Source organism: Mobula hypostoma, chromosome 20 (genome assembly GCF_963921235.1).
Source record: "Mobula hypostoma chromosome 20, sMobHyp1.1, whole genome shotgun sequence".
Classification (NCBI taxonomy): Eukaryota; Metazoa; Chordata; class Chondrichthyes; order Myliobatiformes; family Myliobatidae; genus Mobula; species Mobula hypostoma.
Genome location: NC_086116.1, coordinates 51,026,742 through 51,046,413, shown reverse-complemented (window position 1 = coordinate 51,046,413; position 19,672 = coordinate 51,026,742). Strand labels below are relative to the sequence as shown.

The 19,672-nt window shown below is 44.6% G+C and overlaps 1 protein-coding gene across 2 annotated transcripts in view; it reads left to right on the top strand.

The window, feature by feature from the left end:
* The window catches only part of lmf2a (lipase maturation factor 2a), a 33,859-nt gene extending 14,218 nt beyond the window's left edge, over positions 1-19,641 (top strand). For both annotated transcript variants that reach the window (XM_063072901.1, XM_063072900.1), the window contains 8 exons: positions 750-890; positions 5,943-6,048; positions 7,684-7,780; positions 8,971-9,153; positions 9,567-9,735; positions 11,919-12,030; positions 17,578-17,683; positions 17,975-19,641. In XM_063072901.1, the coding sequence (XP_062928971.1) occupies positions 750-890; positions 5,943-6,048; positions 7,684-7,780; positions 8,971-9,153; positions 9,567-9,735; positions 11,919-12,030; positions 17,578-17,683; positions 17,975-18,304 (1,244 nt within the window). In that variant the 3' untranslated portion in view covers positions 18,305-19,641. The remainder of the gene's footprint in view (positions 1-749; positions 891-5,942; positions 6,049-7,683; positions 7,781-8,970; positions 9,154-9,566; positions 9,736-11,918; positions 12,031-17,577; positions 17,684-17,974) is intronic.
* The last annotated feature ends 31 nt before the right edge of the window (positions 19,642-19,672 follow it).

Here is a 19,672-nt window from a genome sequence, read left to right as displayed (position 1 = left end):
CTAGGAAGAGGTACAGTCGACGTTTCAGGCCGAGACCCTTCATCAGGACTAACTGAAGGAATACTTCTCTCACTCTCCTTTTTCTCCCTCTGTCCCTCTGAATATACCCCTTGCCCATCCTTTGGGTTCCCCCCTCCTTTGTCTTTCTCCCCGGACCTCCTGTCCCATGATCCTCTCATATCCCTTTTGCCAATCACCTGTCCAGCTCTTGGCTCCATCCCTCCCCCTCCTGTCTTCTCCTATCACTTTGGATCTCCCCCTCCCCCTCCCACTTTCAAATCTCTTACTAACTCTTCCTTCAGTTAGTCCTGACGAAGGGTCTCGGCCCGAAACGTCGACTGCACCTCTTCCTAGAGATGCTGCCTGGCCTGCTGCGTTCACCAGCAACTTTGATGTGTGTTGCTTGAATTTCCAGCATCTGCAGAATTCCTGTTGTTTCCCTGGGCTTAATACTTGTTACAAGTGATTTAACTAGATCTGGGTAACCAAAGTAAATCTTCCATAACTAACTTAGATGAAGGTGCGTATATACAACCAGTGACTTAGTAGGTGTGACAAAATCATAAACATCAGTTTAGCCAGACTTGGTATCAGTGATTGCTGATTTAGACGGATCTGGTCTGTATCTAGGGTAAAGTACCCCAAAATGTGACATAGATACATAAGTGAGGAAGGAAGATCGTGAGACTATAGAGGAATGATTGAACAGCGTAAGTTTGACTTGTGTTGTTTTTTTTTACTCTCTATAGGACTAGGGTTTTTGCAGAGACTGCAAGCCGTGGCTGTTGCTGTCGTTGAGCTGTCAGTTCTTGGAGCACTTATTTATGGAACTATTCACTACTGTGGGCTGAGTGTGGACTGGGAGAAATGGTCAATTGAATCAAAAATAGGTATGAGAAATATCAGCTTCAGATCCGTTTTTCACACAGGAATTGCACACAACTAATCTGTCTCCGTGCTAATCAGCAACTCAAACATATCTCTTCTAATTCATTAACAATTAAAATACTGTGCTACTAAATGTTGCTTACCTTTGTCTCGTCTGGAATGATTCATAGGTTAAGGTGTTTTGGTAAAACAGAGTTTTTTGAAACAGGAGGTTATGGGGGATCTGATAAAGGGATTTAAAACCATAAAGATTGAGAGAGAATAGAATTTGAAAGAATCATTACCCATTAGCAAAAAGATCATAAAATGAAGAATCAAAAGTGAGCAAGAAAAAATTCCTTAAAACACAAATGGATCAAGTCTGAGTCCAATGGCAAGAGAGTAGTGGAGGCAGTTGTGAAAATGGGAGCAGGATAAGTATTTATATGAATTTGCACGTGTGTAGAAACAAGTTGGGACTGGTTGAAAAGATCGCAAGATCCTACATCTACGGACTCCAGAGCCTGCTGGCCCTGAAACTAGCAGGCACGAACTTCAGATTGCGGCCTCTGCCATTGATCTCGCCAGCTCCAACACCTCAGGGCATATTCAAAACCTGGACTCCAGCAACGACCATGGACACCTTCACAGCGATTGCGCAACCACCAACTGCGACTCCAGCCTTGAACTCCAGGCCGGGTCTTTATGTGCTGCTATTGTGACTCCCATCTCCCCTTCCCCCACCACCACTCTGCAATCCCATCTCCTTCAGATCCCATCGTCAGCTCCTGGGTCCTCAGAGGCTCCATCTTCTTCTCACCCCAACCCTCCCCTCTCCATTGACACCCCCAGCCTCCTCCCTCCCCCGTCTGATCCCAGCTCTCAAGATTCCAGCCTTGAACTCCAGGCCGGGTCTTTATGTGCTGCTGTTGTGACTCCCGTCTCCCCTTCCCCCACCACCACTCCGCAGCCCTGTCTTCCTCAGATCCCACCGTCAGCTCCTGGGCCCTCGGAGGCTCCATCTTCCCAACCCTCCCCTCTCCATTGACACCCCCAGCCTCCCCCCTCCCCCCTCTGATCCCAGATCTCATCCGTGCCGGGTCTTTACCATCCCCTCCGACCTTCAACTGTCGGAGGCAGAACGCTCTGTTCTCAGTACGGGCCTCACGTTTGTCCCCCTTCGCCCACACCTCAGCGAGTTCCGTGTTTGCCATGATGCGGAACTTTTCTTTCTCCGTCTCCGAGCCTACTTCTTCGGCAAGGACTCTTCCACCTCCACCGATGACCCCTTCTCCCGTCTTCAACCCTCCTCTTCTTCATGGACACTCCACTCTGGCCTTCTACCTGCGCTGGATTTCTTTATCGCTAATTGCCGACGGGACATCAACCGTCTCGACTTCACCGCACCTTGTCCCCATTCCAACCTCACTCCTTCGGAACACTCTGCTCTCCACTCCCTCCGCACTAATCCTAACTTTATTATTAAACCCGCCGATACGGGGGGTGCTGTTGTAGTCTGGCGTACTAACCTCTACCTTGCCGAGGCACAGTGACAACTCGCGGATACCTCCTCTTATTTACCCCTCGATCGTGACCCCACTAAGGAGCACCAGGCCATTGTCTCCCACACCATCACCGACTTTATCCGCTCAGGGGATCTCCCGTCCACTGCTACCAACCTTATAGTTCCCACACCCCACACTTCCCGTTTCTACCTCCTACCCAAGATCCACAAACCTGCCTGTCCTGGCCGACCTATTGTCTCAGCTTGCTCCTGCCCCACCGAACTCGTTTCTGCATACCTCGACACAGTTTTATCACCCCTTGTTCAATCACTTCCTACCTATGTTCGTGACACTTCTCACGCTCTTAAACTTTTCGATGATTTTAAGTTCCCTGGCCCCCACCGCTTTATTTTCACCATGGATGTCCAGTCCTTATATACTTCCATCCCCCATCAGGAAGGTCTCAAAGCTCTCCACTTCTTTTTAGATTCCAGACCTAATCAGTTCCCCTCTACCACCACTCTGCTCCGTCTAGCGGAATTAGTCCTTACTCTTAATAATTTCTCCTTCGGTTCCTCCCACTTCCTCCAAACTAAAGGTGTAGCTATGGGCACCCGTATGGGTCCTAGCTATGCCTGCCTTTTTGTTGGCTTTGTGGAACAATCTATGTTCCGTGCCTATTCTGGTATCTGTCCCCCACTTTTCCTTCGCTACATCGACGACTGCATTGGCACTGCTTCCTGCACGCATGCAGCACTCGTTGACTTTATTAACTTTGCCTCCAACTTTCACCCTGCCCTCAAGTTTACCTGGTCCATTTCCGACACCTCCCTCCCCTTTCTAGATCTTTCTGTCTCTGTCTCTGGAGACAGCTTATCCACTGATGTCTACTATAAGCCTACTGACTCTCACAGCTATCTGGACTATTCCTCTTCTCACCCTGTATCTTGCAAAAACACCATCCCCTTCTCGCAATTCCTCCGTCTCCGCCGCATCTGCTCAGGATGAGGCTTTTCATTCTAGGACGAGGGAGATGTTTTCCTTTTTTAAAGAAAGGGGCTTCCCTTCCTCCACTATCAACTCTGCTCTTAAAAACGCATCTCCCCCATTTCACGTACATCTGCTCTCACTCCATCTTCCCGCCACCCCACTAGGAATAGGGTTCCCCTGGTCCTCACCTACCACCCCACCAGACTCCGGGTCCAACATATTATTCTCCGTAACTTCCGCCACCTCCAACGGGATCCCACCCATCTTTCCCTCCCCCCATCTCTCTGCATTCCGCAGGGATCGCTCCCTACGCAACTCCCTTGTCCATTCGTCCCCCCCATCCCACCCCACTGATCTCCCTCCTGGCACTTATCCGTGTAAGCGGAACAAGTGCTACACATGCCCTTACACTTCCTCCCTTACCACCATTCGGGGCCCCAAACAGTCCTTCCAGGTGAGGCAACACTTCACCTGTGAGTCGACTGGGGTGATATACTGCGTCTGGTGCTCCCGATGTGGCCTTTTATATATTGGCGAGACCCGACGCAGACTGGGAGACCGCTTTGCTGAACATCTACGCTCTGTCCGCCAGAGAAAGCAGGATCTCCCAGTGGCCACACATTTTAATTCCACATCCCATTCCCATTCTGACATGTCTATCCACAGCCTCCTCTACTGTAAAGATGAAGCCACACTCAGGTTGGAGGAACAACACCTTATATTCCGTCTGGGTAGCCTCCAACCTGATGGTATGAACATCGACTTCTCTAACTTCTGCCAAGGCCCCACCTCCCCCTCGTACCCCATCTGTTACTTATTTTTATGCACACATTCTTTCTCTCACTCTCCTTTTTCTCCCTCTGTCCCTCTGAATATACCTCTTGCCCATCCTCTGGGTTCCCCCCCCCCTTGTCTTTCTTCCCACACCTCCTGTCCCATGATCCTCTCGTATCCCTTTTGCCAATCACCTGTCCAGCTCTTGGCTCCATCCCTCCCCCTCCTGTCTTCTCCTATCATTTTGGATCTCCCCCTCCCCTTCCAACTTTCAAATCCCTTACTCACTCTTCCTTCAGTTAGTCCTGACGAAGGGTCTCGGCCTGAAACGTCAACTACACCTCTTCCTACAGATGCTGCCTGGCCTGGTGCGTTCACCAGCAACTTTGATGTGTGTTGCTTGAATTTCCAGCATCTGCAGAGTTCCTGTTTACTGGTTGAAGTGCTTTTGTTTGGACCTGCTGTAGAATAATGAGCCAAAGAGCTTCCTTCCGTACTCCAACTTCTCTTTGATATTTGTAAAATATATTTGTAATGATTGAGCTCTCCGACACATTCCTTGGGCAATTGGATAAATAATTGAAGGTGGCAGCAGAGAAATGATTTAATCAGCTGTTTCTAAATTGTCACAGGCCAATGTAAGATTTTACCTTGTAAGATTATATTAATTAAACACTTCATGGTTCAAGGCATCCACTGGCACTATCTTTCAGGGTAGTTAGAGTATAGGTTATGTACAGAATAAAACTCACTGAACACTCCCATTGAGTAACTCACAGGCCAAGTTTAGCACAGGATTAAATGCAGAGTTTGGCTCCCTCTACATGGTTCAGTCAAGTGATCCAAGGGCAGTTACATCATGCTGTCTGAACACACAATGGGAGTCCGCTTTGCCATCTGGCAATGAGGAGGTCCTCAGTGGCATTTCCTTATGCAGAAATCCTCCCTGTTTTACATTGGGGAAACTTGCACAGAGCGGTACCATATAGCAGATCCTTAAAGAAACCGAGGAAGATTAGCTTTATTTGGCCACGTGCAGTACATCAAAACAGTAAATTGCATCATTTGTATCAAATGAAATCAGTGAAGATTGTACTGTACAGCGCAGAGGTGTCACCACACTTCCAGCAGCAACTAAGCATGCCTACAACTCACTAACCCTAACCGTACGTCTTTGAAATGCTGGAGGAAACCAGAGGACCCAAAGGAAGCCCACCTGGTTACGGGGAGAACGTCGAAACTCCTTATAGATGGTGACAGTGTATCAGAGTATGAGAGGTTGCAGCCTCTATTTGAGTAACTGAAGGGGCTGGTCCTCGGCTGTTGGCAGCATTTCAGCTCTGTAGTCCTAATCTTCGGTCACCCGGTACAGAGGGGGTGGGTCACGTGGGGAATCCGGTCAGTTTGCTCCTGGGCCTGGCCAAGGTGGCTATTCACGGATGCAGGTAGCTGGCAGTATGGGTCAAGGTGGCAGGCAATCAAGAGTTCTGGTCCTCTTTTGGGAGTTGCATTTGTGCCAGTGTGTCCCTGGAAAAGGAACAGTGGGTGAGTTCTGGGATCTGTTGGTGCTAAAGGAGCTCTAGTGCATTTTAAATAGCAATAAACAAAGCTAAATAGTATGCATAATGAAATATTGTAACAATGTGATCTTATAATGACTGAATAAACAACTATTGAAAAAGGGTAAAGAATAGGTAATTATATCATGGTTTATATACAGAGTAAAACCTTTAAATGCTACAGTAGACACTCAGATGGTGAGCATAGATTTATTCTAAATTACTTCTCTTTTTCGATGTTTTGCAGGCTTTACTTACCATGAATTTACACATTGGTTGAAGATTGTGACTCCAATAACCATCTGGATTGGGGTAATTTCCCTCACCTGGGAGATACTGACCTCATTGCTCAAGTAAGTTTGGAGTATCTATGCAAAATCCTAGCGAACTCCACCTCTGACCTGATCACTGAGGTTTACTTGTATTCACTTGTGAAATGTGGACATTGCTGGGAAGATGAAGATTTATTGTTTACCTTTGAGCACGTGATTGTGGGCTGCCATCATAAACCACTGAAGTTTGTCATGAAAATATGCCAACAGAACTGTTGAATAGGGAGTTGCTTGAGCCTTGAATAAAGGAAAAATGATGTCAAGGTTGACCACCTTTTATCTGATCTTCCAGTGGCTGGCTATTTTAATTCCACTTCCCATTCCCATTCTGACATGTCAGTAAATGGCCTCCTGTACTGCCGCTATGAGGTCATACTCGGGTTGGAGAAGCAACACCTTGTATTCTGTCTGGCTAGCATCCAACCTGATGGCATGAACATCAAGTTCTCAAACTTCTGGTAATGGCTCCCCCCCACTCTCCATTACCATTCCTCATTCCCATTTCCCTCTCTTGCCCTATCTCCTTACCTACCCATCACCTCCCTATGGTGCACCTCCCCCTTCTTTCTTCTATGGCCTCCTGTCCTCTCCTATCAGACTCCCCCTTCTCCAGCCCTTGTCTCTTTCAGTAAGTCGACTTCCCAGCTCTTTACTTCACCGCCCTCCCCCCACCTCCTTACTCTGACTTCTCATCTATTATCTCCGGTCTTGATGAAGGATCTCGGCCCGAAATGTCAACTATTGACTCTTCTCCATTGATGCTGCCTGGGCTGCTGAGTTCATCCAGTGTTTTGTGTGTGTTGCTTGTATTTCCAGCATCTGCAGATTTTTTTTTCTTGTTTGTGATTAGACTTGCTAAACTGTACCATCATTGAGGATAGAGGTGTTCTTGGAATTAATTCCTTGTGTTAGCAGATTAGTTGTCCACCACTATGACTAGATGCGGCAAGAATTCAGAATATTAATTTGATTAGTTGGGTGTCAGGAGCTAACTGCTTATTGCATGCTGCATTTACTGTGAATGTTAGAGGCCTATGTTGTTCTTTGGGCAGGTTGGTGCCTCGTGTCCGGGTATTTCTGATACTGCGCTTAATGTGTCCTGCATTCTTCTATGAACCAGAGTTGATCATCTACCTTAATTGTACTGATACTCTGGGATATACCAGGCCATGTAGTGGAACACAATTCCTCTGCAACTCATCTTCCCAGGGATGAATTAGTGATCTTTCCTGAATCCATTCCATTTATCCCAATAGTGGGTAATTAAACTGTGAAAATAAAATTTATATCAATGTAATCGATGCCAGTATCTGCAGTGAATAGTTGAATGGGGACAAGATCATGTAAGTCTATCTCTTATCCCTCAGGATCCTGCACTGCAGACCTAGATTACCAGCTATATCTTTTAGGAAATGGCTAGGTCCTTGGTGGTGATGCTACCAAAGCACTTATGAGAAATGCTGAAACCCTCAGCCAGAATACACCTAGTACCCTTGCTTCTTCCAGGTAGAATCATCCTTACAGTCCAGGTGGAATCCTCTCCTTTCCATGACGGTTCACAGCATCCCTATACCTTAGTTTATTTGGTTGCCCTACCACGTGATTTAATGAAGTCACTTTGCATCTTCGTCATAACATTCTTTTTCTCTCCTTTAGCTCCCTGATGACGAGAGGGTTTTTTGCTAAGATGTGGGCTACCTCTTCATGGGTCGTGATTGCCTCTGCTGCTACTGCTATGTTTTCTGTCAGTCTGGTGAGTGGTAGAGCTTGAGATATTTCAGTGATGATCACGAATCTCATTGCATCATAACAAGTAAAGAATGAAAACATGTCTAGGGCCAACAATATCCTGGGTTCTGGCACCTCTGGACAACAGTGAATGAAAAATATATTTTTAAAATGTACATGCTGAAAACATGAAAAAAATAGAAAATTCTGGAAGCACTCAGCAGGTCAGGCAGCATCAATGATGAGATTAGAATTCTGGCAAAGGATCTTTGATCTAAAATGTTAACTTATTCTTCCCATAGATGTTGCCTAACCCCTTGTGTGTTTTGATATTTTCTGGTTTTACCCGTGGACAACTGCGTACAGCTTCACACCACCAAGGACCACCAGTCATCTCTGAGTGATGGCTGGGTCTATCCTTCATAAGGCACGAGTGAGGAAAGGAGATCAATTATCAGTGGAATTAGGAGCCAGTTAATCCAGATCTAAAGTTCCAAGGGAAAAGATAACTTGAAGCCTTTTGACATGGTTATGATTAGTACAAATTTCAGAACAAGTGACAAATTTAAAATGAGAGGGAGGAGGTTCAGGAAAAAAAGAATCTGGTCCTTTTTTTTTGGAGAGCAAAAGTTGAATGAGTGATCCAACCAGGGGAAGGGTATAGAGGGACTACTTAATGCAAAGTGGAAGAAGGGAGGATGGATCTATTTAAGACAGAGGTTCATTGTTTATTGATTGTAATCTGACATAATTGAAGTTACAGAATTTACAGCAGAGGAGGCTGTTCCACAGGAGCAGTCCACACATCCTCTACATGCTAGGACTTGTCTCCTGCTCACATAGTTTTGCCATTCTCTTTTCCCACAAGCAATCACTCCCTTGTGAGATCAGGGGGAGGGGGAGGGGTGTATGAAATAGCTGAAACTGTGGAATGGTGTGTGCATCACTGCACAGTGTGGTTATGGATGGCAGTGATGTGTTTTTGCTGGGGTTGAGTCCACTGCTGATGAGGGTGTATTAGGTGAGAGTCTGTTCCCGAAACGTCAACTGTACTTTCTCGTGTAGATGCTGCCTGGCCTGCCGAATTCCTCCAGCATTTTGTGTGTGTTGCTGAGAGTCTCTTCAAGTCTGGTTTGTTTGTGGTTTTTAGTCAGTGCTGTAGTGACTGATGGGAGCGATCTCATTCTATTGTACTCTAATTTTCTGTCATCCCAGGTACCATACTCCTTTATTGATTATGAAACAAGTTCCAGCCTTCAGCCCGAGATCCTGCGGCTATACAAAGTGGTTGACCGTTACGAGCTGGTCAACTCTTACGGACTGTTCCGGAGAATGACAGGAGTGGGAGGCCGTCCAGAAGTTGTAGTGGAAGGAAGCTATGATGGCCAACAATGGACGGTAAGATTGCTTCGAAAGCAGGTACGAAAGGTGATGGGGAGCAGGGTTAGTAAATGCAAGCAGGTTGGGGGGGGGCGGTGTTGTTGCATTAATCTGGATTTGTTGGTGCAACTAATTCTAGGTCCTGCAAGGCTCGTCATCTCCCTCAGAATTTGTCATGTACTCACCCTGCCATTTAGATATAGCTCCCATTCTGTGAGTACAAAATAATTGTCCAATCATTAGCCAGTGGTTAAGCATAGTCTACCCAAAGTTCTCCTGTCAATGTGGTACAGCTTCCAATTCCTAAGCGTGGCCCAATTGTGGAGTAACCTGACAGTCCTTGTCCTGATTAGGGTGCACCATCCATAGGCTGTACACTGTGGTCCCATACTTGTGTCTGATTCCCTTTCTGGGTCTTTTCATTTTCTCAGGAGATTGATTTCATGTACAAGCCGGGGAATGTCAGCTTGCCCGCACCTCTGGTGACCCCACATCAGCCCAGGCTTGACTGGCAAATGTGGTTTGCTGCTCTCGGACACCACAGGCAGAGTCCCTGGTTCACCAGCTTTGTCCATAGGCTACTCCAGGGAAAGCCTGATGGTAAGTGCAGGGAATCTCGTCCCCGTTGTAGTTGCAGTGTCGCTTGTGCTTTGCTGTTCACAACATCTCTCACTGTTAACCTGCACTAATTTCAGGATCTCTCACTGCTATATCACACTACCACTGGAGCCAGGGTCTCTCGCTGTTAAACTACATTGGGTACAAGACATTTCACTGGTTGAGCACCCTTTATCCGAAATGCTTGGGGCCGGAAATGTTTTGGATTTCAGATTTTTGTTGGACTTTGGAAATTTTGCATCTGTATAATGAAATAGCTTAGGGATTGGACCCATGTCTAAACATAGAACCATAGAATATTACACATACAGCTTGTACGTATACCCTGAAAGTAGTTTTATATACTATTTTAAATAATTTTATACCTGAAACAACAATGTGTACATTGAACCATCAGAAAGGTAAATGGTCACTACCTCAACCACCCATGTGGACAGTCAGTGGCTGTTTGGCATCACCATCATTCCTAACTCTGAATTTATGTGCTACTGGTAAGCAGCCTTTGTCCTACACTTGTTTATCACATGTGTATTTAACAGTAAAAATTACCACATTCCATTAATATAATGAAAATATAATGTGTGCAGGGTAACAAAAACAGCAGAGCAGCATCGGGAGAATACCAGAATCAGCTGTTCAGCAAAAACAAACAACGCCAGGCTTTTGGTCCCCACCTATGATGCTGTGGTTTGATTTAAAAAGTTATAGTACACTTTTTTTTTGGTTTTATTTAAGGTATAAAAACAAAACATTACATTTACCTGTAACTAAATTCAATGAAATCTGTGAAAAAGTCAACTTTTTATTTTTATGCAATGATGACACTGGTCATGTTATACTGAAACCTGGGATTCTAGGTGGAGATGAAATTCAGACTTGATGGAAAAATGTTTTGTACTTACCAAAAAAGGTGACGATCTTTGTTTGCAGAAGATAAATGCAGCACAAAATGCTACAACTACTGTCCATCAGGTCTGAGAAACTTTGCTTGAGGGTCCTGGAAGTAGATGCTTGGGATGAGGAGGTTCTGTACTGGATGTTTCTTCTTGTATCATCTGCTTTTGTCGTAGCAATCTTTCTTTGATTTTATAAACTGACATGATTTCTTGTTCTGTTACGAATGCATGGTACTCTAGCCCTTCAATATGTCCATTACACATTTTCACCCTGTTGTCTTTAAGCATCTTTTCTACTGTGTTAACTATATCGACTTCATCTTCACTCTTTTCATCGCGATGACTGATTCATTACCATTTCAGCTATTTCGCCATCAGTTATTGAATGAACAGCTGGAGCCTCGTTATCAATGTTAAGAACTTCTTTGATACCCACTTCTTCCAGCTTATTGACAGACTTTGAAACTATCCCTTTTGTGTATGTAAGGAGTCCTGACATACTCTTTTTCCTCATTTGACATACTTTAAAGTCATCACTTTTTTCATCGTCACCACAAGCCAGAGATTGTGCTGGGTATACACAAGTGTATCTTTAGTTATAACATACACTGCATCGTTCAGGTTAAACTCCTTCCCATTTACACTGCTGTCAAGTGTTTACAACAACTTGACTTTTTGTGTTATAGGTAAAGATAAATGCTTCCTCTTTCTTTTCACTATTACCCGTAAGGGTAACTGCAGGCCTTTCTGACATTTTCAACAAGAGCTTCACAGCACAGAGCAGAGAATAAGTGCAAAGCTCTTGGTAATCATTGTGAGTAAAGCACAAAGGTCTGTCTATAATGACTGCTAAAAACAAACTGGTGCCAACAGGGCCCCACTCGGGGTATATGAGGTCACTTCTCAGAACTGTTTGTGGTGCGTCACCTGGGAACCTTCCCAGTGTGATAGTCTGTTTTAGGAGTCAGAATGAAGGTGTGCTTCAGAGATTTGGAGGGATAAATTCACAAGATATGAAAAGCAGCTCGTCAGCATTTGAATTTTTCCACTTGTGCCGTATTGTCAGCGCTCAGAAAACTTTCAGATTTCAGAGGTTCTTGGATATTGGATTTTCGGATAAGGGATGCTCAGTCTGTATTTATCCTGAACTGATTACAGGACCTCTCGCTGTTTCGTTGCATGGAGTACAAAACCTCTTACTGCAACAATCCTCTTGTTGCAGGATTGCTCACTTCTCTACTGCAGTCATGCATATGTTTTTATTTTCAGTAATACGCCTAGTGCAAGTGGATAAGTCCAAATATGCCTTCAGCGCCAAACCTCCTACTTACATCAGAGCCCAACTCTACAAGTACTGGTATACTAAGTATGGCACTGGCAGGTGAGTGGCTACAGCGCAGCAATTTTCCCAAATACTAAGAACAGCGCTGAGGGAAAAGTGAATATGAGGAGAGGGTGATTCGGTGTTTGAAAGATGTAATATAGTCCATGTTAGGAGCCAGAATGAAGGGGTGCTTCAAAGCAATTTGGAGGGATAAATTCACAAGGCATATGAGGCAGCTCCTCAGTATTTGGAGGCCAGAAAACACAAATTAGGGTCTATATTTTATCACCAGATGAAGATCTAAAAGCATAATGGTCATGAATGAGCAAATATCAAGATTTTTGAAGACCTGTGTTGGAAACTGTGCAGAACTGGGCTCTACACTACAGAAAGAATTAACTGTTGATTCATAAGATGCTTCCAGATACAAATTAAAAGAATGAAGTGAATAATTGCATTCAGATGCAAAACAGATTACAGGAGAATGTCAGCAAAGAGTTCAATTGGTGGGGGAGAAAAAGTGGCAAGGGTGGATTTATAGAGATAATTTCCAGTGATTAGATGCATTTGGCAAGGAGCCATGTGTACAAGCAGTAAATGCTTGACATGTAGAACACAGGACCAGAGAAGTTTCTGCAGAAGGGAAAGACTTTAGATTTGTTTCTAGTGTAACCCTCGGGCTTGGCTGACGGCATTAATCTAGGGGAAGACGGCCTCTGGCCCGGCCAAACTTGAGCAATCTTGTTTGGGTGGATGCTGCGTGATGTGTTCCCCTGTAACAAATCAGTACCACGAAATAAGAAGCTGTACACAATATGCACTTAAACAATTGAGCTTTATAATTTTTGATTTGACTACAGGGTTAGTAAAGAAACAATAAGGAGAAGGGGCCCATTTTCATGAAACATGCAACATTGGAACTCACTCATGGGACGGGAAGCCTGGGGAGAAAGAGAAGGTGGGAGGGGAGCCCGGAGAGTGGAGAGCAGGCAAGGAGTTATAGTGAGAGGGACAGAGGGAGAAAAAAAGAGAGAAAAAAAAAAGGGGAGGGGGGAAATAAAAAATATATTTTAAAAAATATTAAATAAACAAATAGGGGATGGGGTGTGAAGGGGAGGAGGGGCATTAACAGAAGTTAGAGAAGTCAATATTCATGCCATCAGGTTGGAGGCTACCCAGACGGAATATAAGGTGTGGTTCGTCCAACCTGAGTGTGGCTTCATCTTTACAGTAGAGGAGGCGTGGATAGACATATCAGAATGGGAATGGGACATGGAATTAAAATGTGTGGCCACTGGGAGATCCTGCTTTCTCTGGCGGACAGAGCATAGGTGTTCAGCAAAACAGTCTCCCAGCCTGCGACGGGTCTTGCCAATATATAGAAGGCCGCACCGGACGCAGTATATCACCCCAGCCAACTCACAGGTGAAGTGTCACCTCACCTGGAAGGACTGTCTGAGGCCCTGAATGGTGGTAAGGGAGGAAGTGTAAGGGCATGTGTAGCACTTGTTCCACTTACAAGGATAAGTGTCGGGAGGGAGATCGGTGGGAAGGGATGGGGGGGACGAATGGACAAGGGAGTCGCATAGGGAGCGATCGCTGTGGAAAGCAGAAGGTGGGGAGGGAAAGATGTGCGTGGTGGTGGGATCCCATTGGAGGTGGCGGAAGTGATGGAGAATTATATGCTGGACCCGGAGGCTGGTGGGTTGGTAGGTTAGGACAAGGGGAACCCTATTCCTAGTGGGGTGACAGGAGGATGGAGTGAGAGTAGATGTGCGTGAAATGGGAGAGATGCGTTTGAGAGCAGAGTTGATGGTGGAGGAATGAAAGTTTGTCCTGGAATGAAAAGCATCATCCTGAGAGCAGATGCGGTGGAGACAGAGGAATTGCGAGAAGGGGATGGCATTTTTGCAAGAGACAGGGTGGGAAGAGGAATAGTCCAGGTAACTGAGAGTCCGTAGTCTTGTAGTGTTAAACTAGTTTATGGGTTGAGATTAGAATATGATATGCTTTCAGCAGCAGTAGTAAAAAAACACCATTAATATTGTTATCAAACGTGAATAACTAACCTGTGAATATCTAATTTGGGTTTTGCCAGAACCACACAACTTAATACCACATCATATCCTCAATCCAGATGTAGAACTAACAGCTGAATCTAGAGCCTTGGCATCATTTGACCAAGTGTGTTGTTTCTGGTAAAACTGAAGTCAAGAAGAAAGCACTCCAATCACTGGGCTCATACAATACACGAAGAAACGTAGCCTGTAGTTGTTTAATGTCAATCAATATATCTCTAGATCATCACTGCCAAATTTCCTTGACACTGTGTTCTAGACCCAGTCACCTTCAGCTACTTTGTGTAAGAGAATTATACAGCATGGAAACAAGTCTTTTTGGCCAACTTATACATGCCGACCTGAGTTGATCCTGTTTGCCTGCAGTTAGCTCATGTCCCTCTAAACCTTTTCCATCCATGTACCTGTCCAAATATTGTAATTGTATCTGCACATTCCGGATACCCACCACCCTTGGTGTTGAACAAGTTGCCCATCTGGATCCCTCTTTAAATCTTTACTTTCTCACCTTAAATCTATGATCTCTCCCTTTAGACTTCAAACCCTCTGTAAAATAAAGTAACAGTTCATCTCATTGATACCCTCATGATCTTATCTACCTCCTTTAAGGTAACTGCCAAGTCCCCTATGCTCTGGGGGGGAGGGAGGGTGGAGGAAAGCCCCAGCTTATTCAGCCTCTATAACTTAAGTCCTTCAGCCCTGATAACATCCTTGAGAATCTTTTCTATATCCGTTCCTTCCTATAGCTGGGCAACCAGAACTGTACATGCTACTCCCAAGTATGGCCTCAGTAATGTCTTGTACAGTTGTAACATGATTATCCTGACACTTGTATTCATTGCCCTGGCTGATGAAGGTAAGCTTGCCAAGCACCATCTTCAGCACCCTTTCTACTTGTGAAAGCACTTTTAGAAAACTATGTACTTGTATCCCTGGGTCTAGACTTCAGCAAAGGGAAACCAGAGGTCCATAAGCCAATTCTCATGGGAGGATCAGAGATTTGGAGGGTCAGCAACTTTAAATTCCTAGGTATTATTATCTCAGAGGATCTGTCCTGGGCCCAGCCCACATAAATGCATTATGAAGAAAGCACAGCAGTACCTCTACTTCCTTTGCAGTTTGCAGAGACTCAGCATGACATGTAAAACTTTGACAACTCATCTATAGATGTGTAGTGGAAAGTATGTTGACTGGCTGCATCACGGCCTGGTATAGAAACACCAATGCCCTCAAACAGAAAATCCAACAAAAAGTAGCAGATACAGCCCAGACCATCACGGGTAAAGCCCTTCCAACCTTTTGAGCATATCTACATGAAACTCTGTTGCAGGAAAGCAGCGTCATCACCAGGACATGCTGTCTTCTCACTGCTGCCATCAGGAAGTAGGTAAACTACCCCATGACTTGCACCACCAGGTTCCGGAATAGTTACTACCCCTCAATGACCAGGCTGTTGAACCAAAGAGGATAATTTCACTTCCCCAATCATTGAAATGTTCCCACGGCCCATGGGCTCACTTTCAAGTTCTTGTTACTTGTTGCTTACTTCTGCACTCTGGTTGAATGCCCTAGTTAGCTGGTCTTTCAATGATTCTGTTGTGGTTCTTATTCTATAGATTTATTGGGTATGCCCATAACAAAATGAATCTCGGGATTGTTTATGGTGACATATATGTACTTTGGTTTTAAAATTTACTTTGAATTTTGGTGCTGTGTGTAGAGTTTGTGTGTTCTTGTTGCATCTTGAGATTCCTCGTGATGCTCTGGCTTCCTCCCCATATTCCCAAAGCAGTGCAGGTCAGTCAGTTAGTGTAAATTGCCCGTAATAAGGAGGTGACTGGTAGAGTCTGGAGGAGGGGTGCAGAAGTTCATAGTAGTAGTAGTAGTCGTAGTCATAGTCATAGTCATACTTTATTGATCCCAGGGGGAAATTGGTTTTCGTTACAGTTGCACCATAAATAATAAATAGTAATAGAACCATAAATAGTTAAATAGTAATATGTAAATTATGCCAGTAAATTATGAAATAAGTCCAGGACCAGCCTATTGGCTCAGGATGTCTGACCCTCCAAGGGAGCAGTTGTAAAGTTTGATGGCCACAGGCAGGAATGACTTCCTATGTCGCTCAGTGCTGCATCTCGGTGGAATGAGGCTCTGAATGTACTCCTGTGCCCACCCAGTACATTATGTAGTGGATGGGAGACATTGACCAAGATGGCATGCAACTTAGACAGCATCCTCTTTTCAGACACCACCGTGAGAGAGTCCAGTTCCATCCCCACAACATCAACGGCCTTACGAATAAGTTTGTTGATTCTGTTGGTGTCTGCCACCCTCAGCCTGCTGCCCCAGCACACAACAGCAAACATGATAGCACTGGCCACCACAGACTCATAGAACATCCTCAGCATCGTCCGGCAGATGTTAAAGGACCTCAGTCTCCTCAGGAAATAGAGAAGTTAATGGGGATATGAGGAGAATAAAATAAGATTAGTGTCAGAAAAGCATAAGTAGGTAGGTTGACGGTTGGCATGAATTTGGTGGGCCAAAGAGCTTGTTTCCATGCTGTACCACACTACAACCAACCAACAGGACATACTTGAGAAAATCTGTAGATGCTGGAAATCTAAGCAACACACACAAAATTCTGGAGGATCAGAGTTCCTCCAGCATTTTGTGTGTGTTGAACAGGACATACTTTATCAGCACCCTATCAACAGTGGCTGCAGGATGTAACATCTACAAAATGCATAGTATTTTTCTATCTGGACTACTCTGACAGCAGCTCCCAAATTCAGGACCTGTGCAAGCAAGAGGGACAAATCTGCAGGTATATAGGAAAGCCTCCACCTACAGATTCTGCTCCAAGCCATTCATCATCCTGACTTGGAAATGTGTCGGCATTCCTTCATAACTTGGATGAATGCTGGAACTCTCTACCCAAAGCGCCATAACAGCTCAGAGCATTGGAGTTCAAAGATGTCATCTGTAAGGAGTTTGTACATCCTCCCCGTGAATGTCTGAGTTTCTTCCCACGGTTCACAGACGTACCAGTTAGTAGGTTAATTGGTCATTGTAAAATGTCCTGTGATTGGGCTAGGTTTAAATCGGTGAGTTGCTGGCAGTGTAGCTGGAAGGGCTGTATCTCTAAATACAATAAAATACAAAGGTTGTTGGGGAACCTTAGCCGGAAGGAATGCAGCTCTTCAATACTTTCTCAGGTGCATTTAACAATGATTCTTTGCCTTTAGAGCATCACTTATATCCTGAAATGGAATTTAAAAAAAATTAGATTGTATAGATGGAAGAGGGCAAGTGTATGTCCATTGTTCCACTAAAACGGATAGTTAGGTTTAATAGGCTAGTTCTGTGATGTAATTTCTCTCAATCTTATTTTAATGAACGTGTCTCTATTTTCCTTATTATTTTCCCCTTCCTGCTTTTTGTGATCCCATCCTCCATATCTTACACCTCCCTGTTGTTTTCCTCACCCCTCACCACCCATTTTCCCCCTCCCACACTGTAGCTCACTTAAAGATTGGTGGACTCGGCAACATGTGGAAGAATTTTTCCCCGCGGTCACTTTAGGAGACCCCAACTTGGAATTGCTCCTACATGAATATGGCTTCAAGGTGAGACCAACTTTGCAGGCTTTAGCTAACCTGGCATGGAATGAATATGAGTAAAGCTCTCCCTGCATTGTCCCATTTGACATGCCAAGGGAAGGTGCAATGTGTATTACGGAGTAAAATTCATCTGTACTCTCCCAGGGTGAATACAACCAGTATTTAGTACAAAATGAACTTCACTCAATTTATACTGAACCCACACCACCCCTAATAGTGCTGCCTACTGCCGTCTCTTCCCCGTGCCATACCTGCCCTGTGCTTGCCTCTAGTTTCTAAATGTAATTTGTTTTACAGGACAAAGCATTTCCAAAACGGATAGTGAAGGATCTTTTGCCATCTATCCTGCAAATGACTCGTAAGCAAGTGGAGCCCTACTCTGGGGAATGTGTCATCTGGGGTCTGTTCATTGCCGTGATCCTCATCTCCTGGCTCAAAGCCTGGAGAAACCGCAAGGCCAAGGGGAGCCGATTGAAGCCGACAGTGGGGAAAGCAGAAGGGAAAGGTGCGGGTGTTGATGAGAAGGCAGATTATGGCAGGAGGAAGAAGGAGTTCCGGCAGACTGAGAGCAAAACGCAGCATCCCGCTGATGAACATTTACCAGCGAATGTTCGCAGAAGAAAATAATTTTCACAATCTTTACTGATTTATATTTTTCTATTATGTATCTCTTCCACTCATTTCTCCAGTTCTGCAGGAAAGATCATCTTGCCAGACTGCATCTCATACTTGCTGTGAGGTAGATATCACATCTGGCCTATGGAACAATTTATCTTGGGCTACCCCTAGGAGGCAGAAGCAGATTACTTTTTTTTAAAAAAGTCTTCTATACTCATCAGGGGATGGTTCTCCTCTAAGCTATGTTTTCCTTTCCTGAAATCATTCTTGCAAATTTTTCTACATCCTGCCCTTAATGACCTTGCTTGGAGATTGGAAATGGCAAATGGTTTCTAATTGTGGGCTCTATCATATATTATCTCTATCACCATTTATAAATACTAAGTGGTGTATTTAATGGACAGGCTTAGCATGTTGACACTGGATGTCACTAATGCCGTCTGCAGATTCTTCTAGGCACAATTGTATTGGGATTAGATTGTCTAACAATCACTTTAACAGTCAGCAACAATCACAAAATGCTGATTCTCTAATCATGTAGAGTCTAATGAACACTATCTTAACATTTGGTGCCACAATAGAATAGCGGTTAGCGCAAAACTATTACATCTCGGGCATCAGAGTTCGGAATTCAATTCTGGCATCATCTGTCATCTGGGTGAGTTCCCTCCAAGTGTTCCTGTTCCCTCCCACAGTCCGAAGACATAACGGTTAGTAGGTTAATTGGTCATTGTAAATTGTCCCGTGATTAGGCTAGGGTTAATTGGGGGTTGCTGGGTGGCATGGCTCAAAGGGTCTGGGAGAGCCTATTCTATGCTGTGTCTCAATAAATAACTGCAGATCACTAGAGATAATTTATCAACGAACTTCCTTCTGAGTAGAAACAAGTTGACATCCAGGTTTTATTTTATGATGTTCTAGGCATAACTGTATGCCAAGCCCCTTTTGAACAGGTGAGCGGCCAGTGTTTGCTCTAGTATGAGAGTTAACTTTATGCCCAGTATCCATTGGTCCTTATTCAGTCCTGCAGATGGTGTCACAATGCCACTTTTTTGCCACCCGGTACAGTAATGGATCAGGAAATCCCATTTGCCTTTCCATGACCCAGTCTCAGATTTTTGGCTCCAATCTAAGACTGGGAAATGAAGGGGTGGGTTGGATTTCTCAGTCCTCGTTCTAATTGTATTTCATCTTATGGTCACTGAGTCAATCTGGTGCTGTTTTCAGGGTAGTTTCTCAGTGACAGACCATGCGCTGTGCTCTATTGCCATTTGTAAACTGTTTGAGAGGAATTCTCAAAAATTTCACTCTTGCAATAAAACTTTCCAACTGTAACTAATCCAGAACTCTCCAGATTCTGGTTTTATATGAAAATTT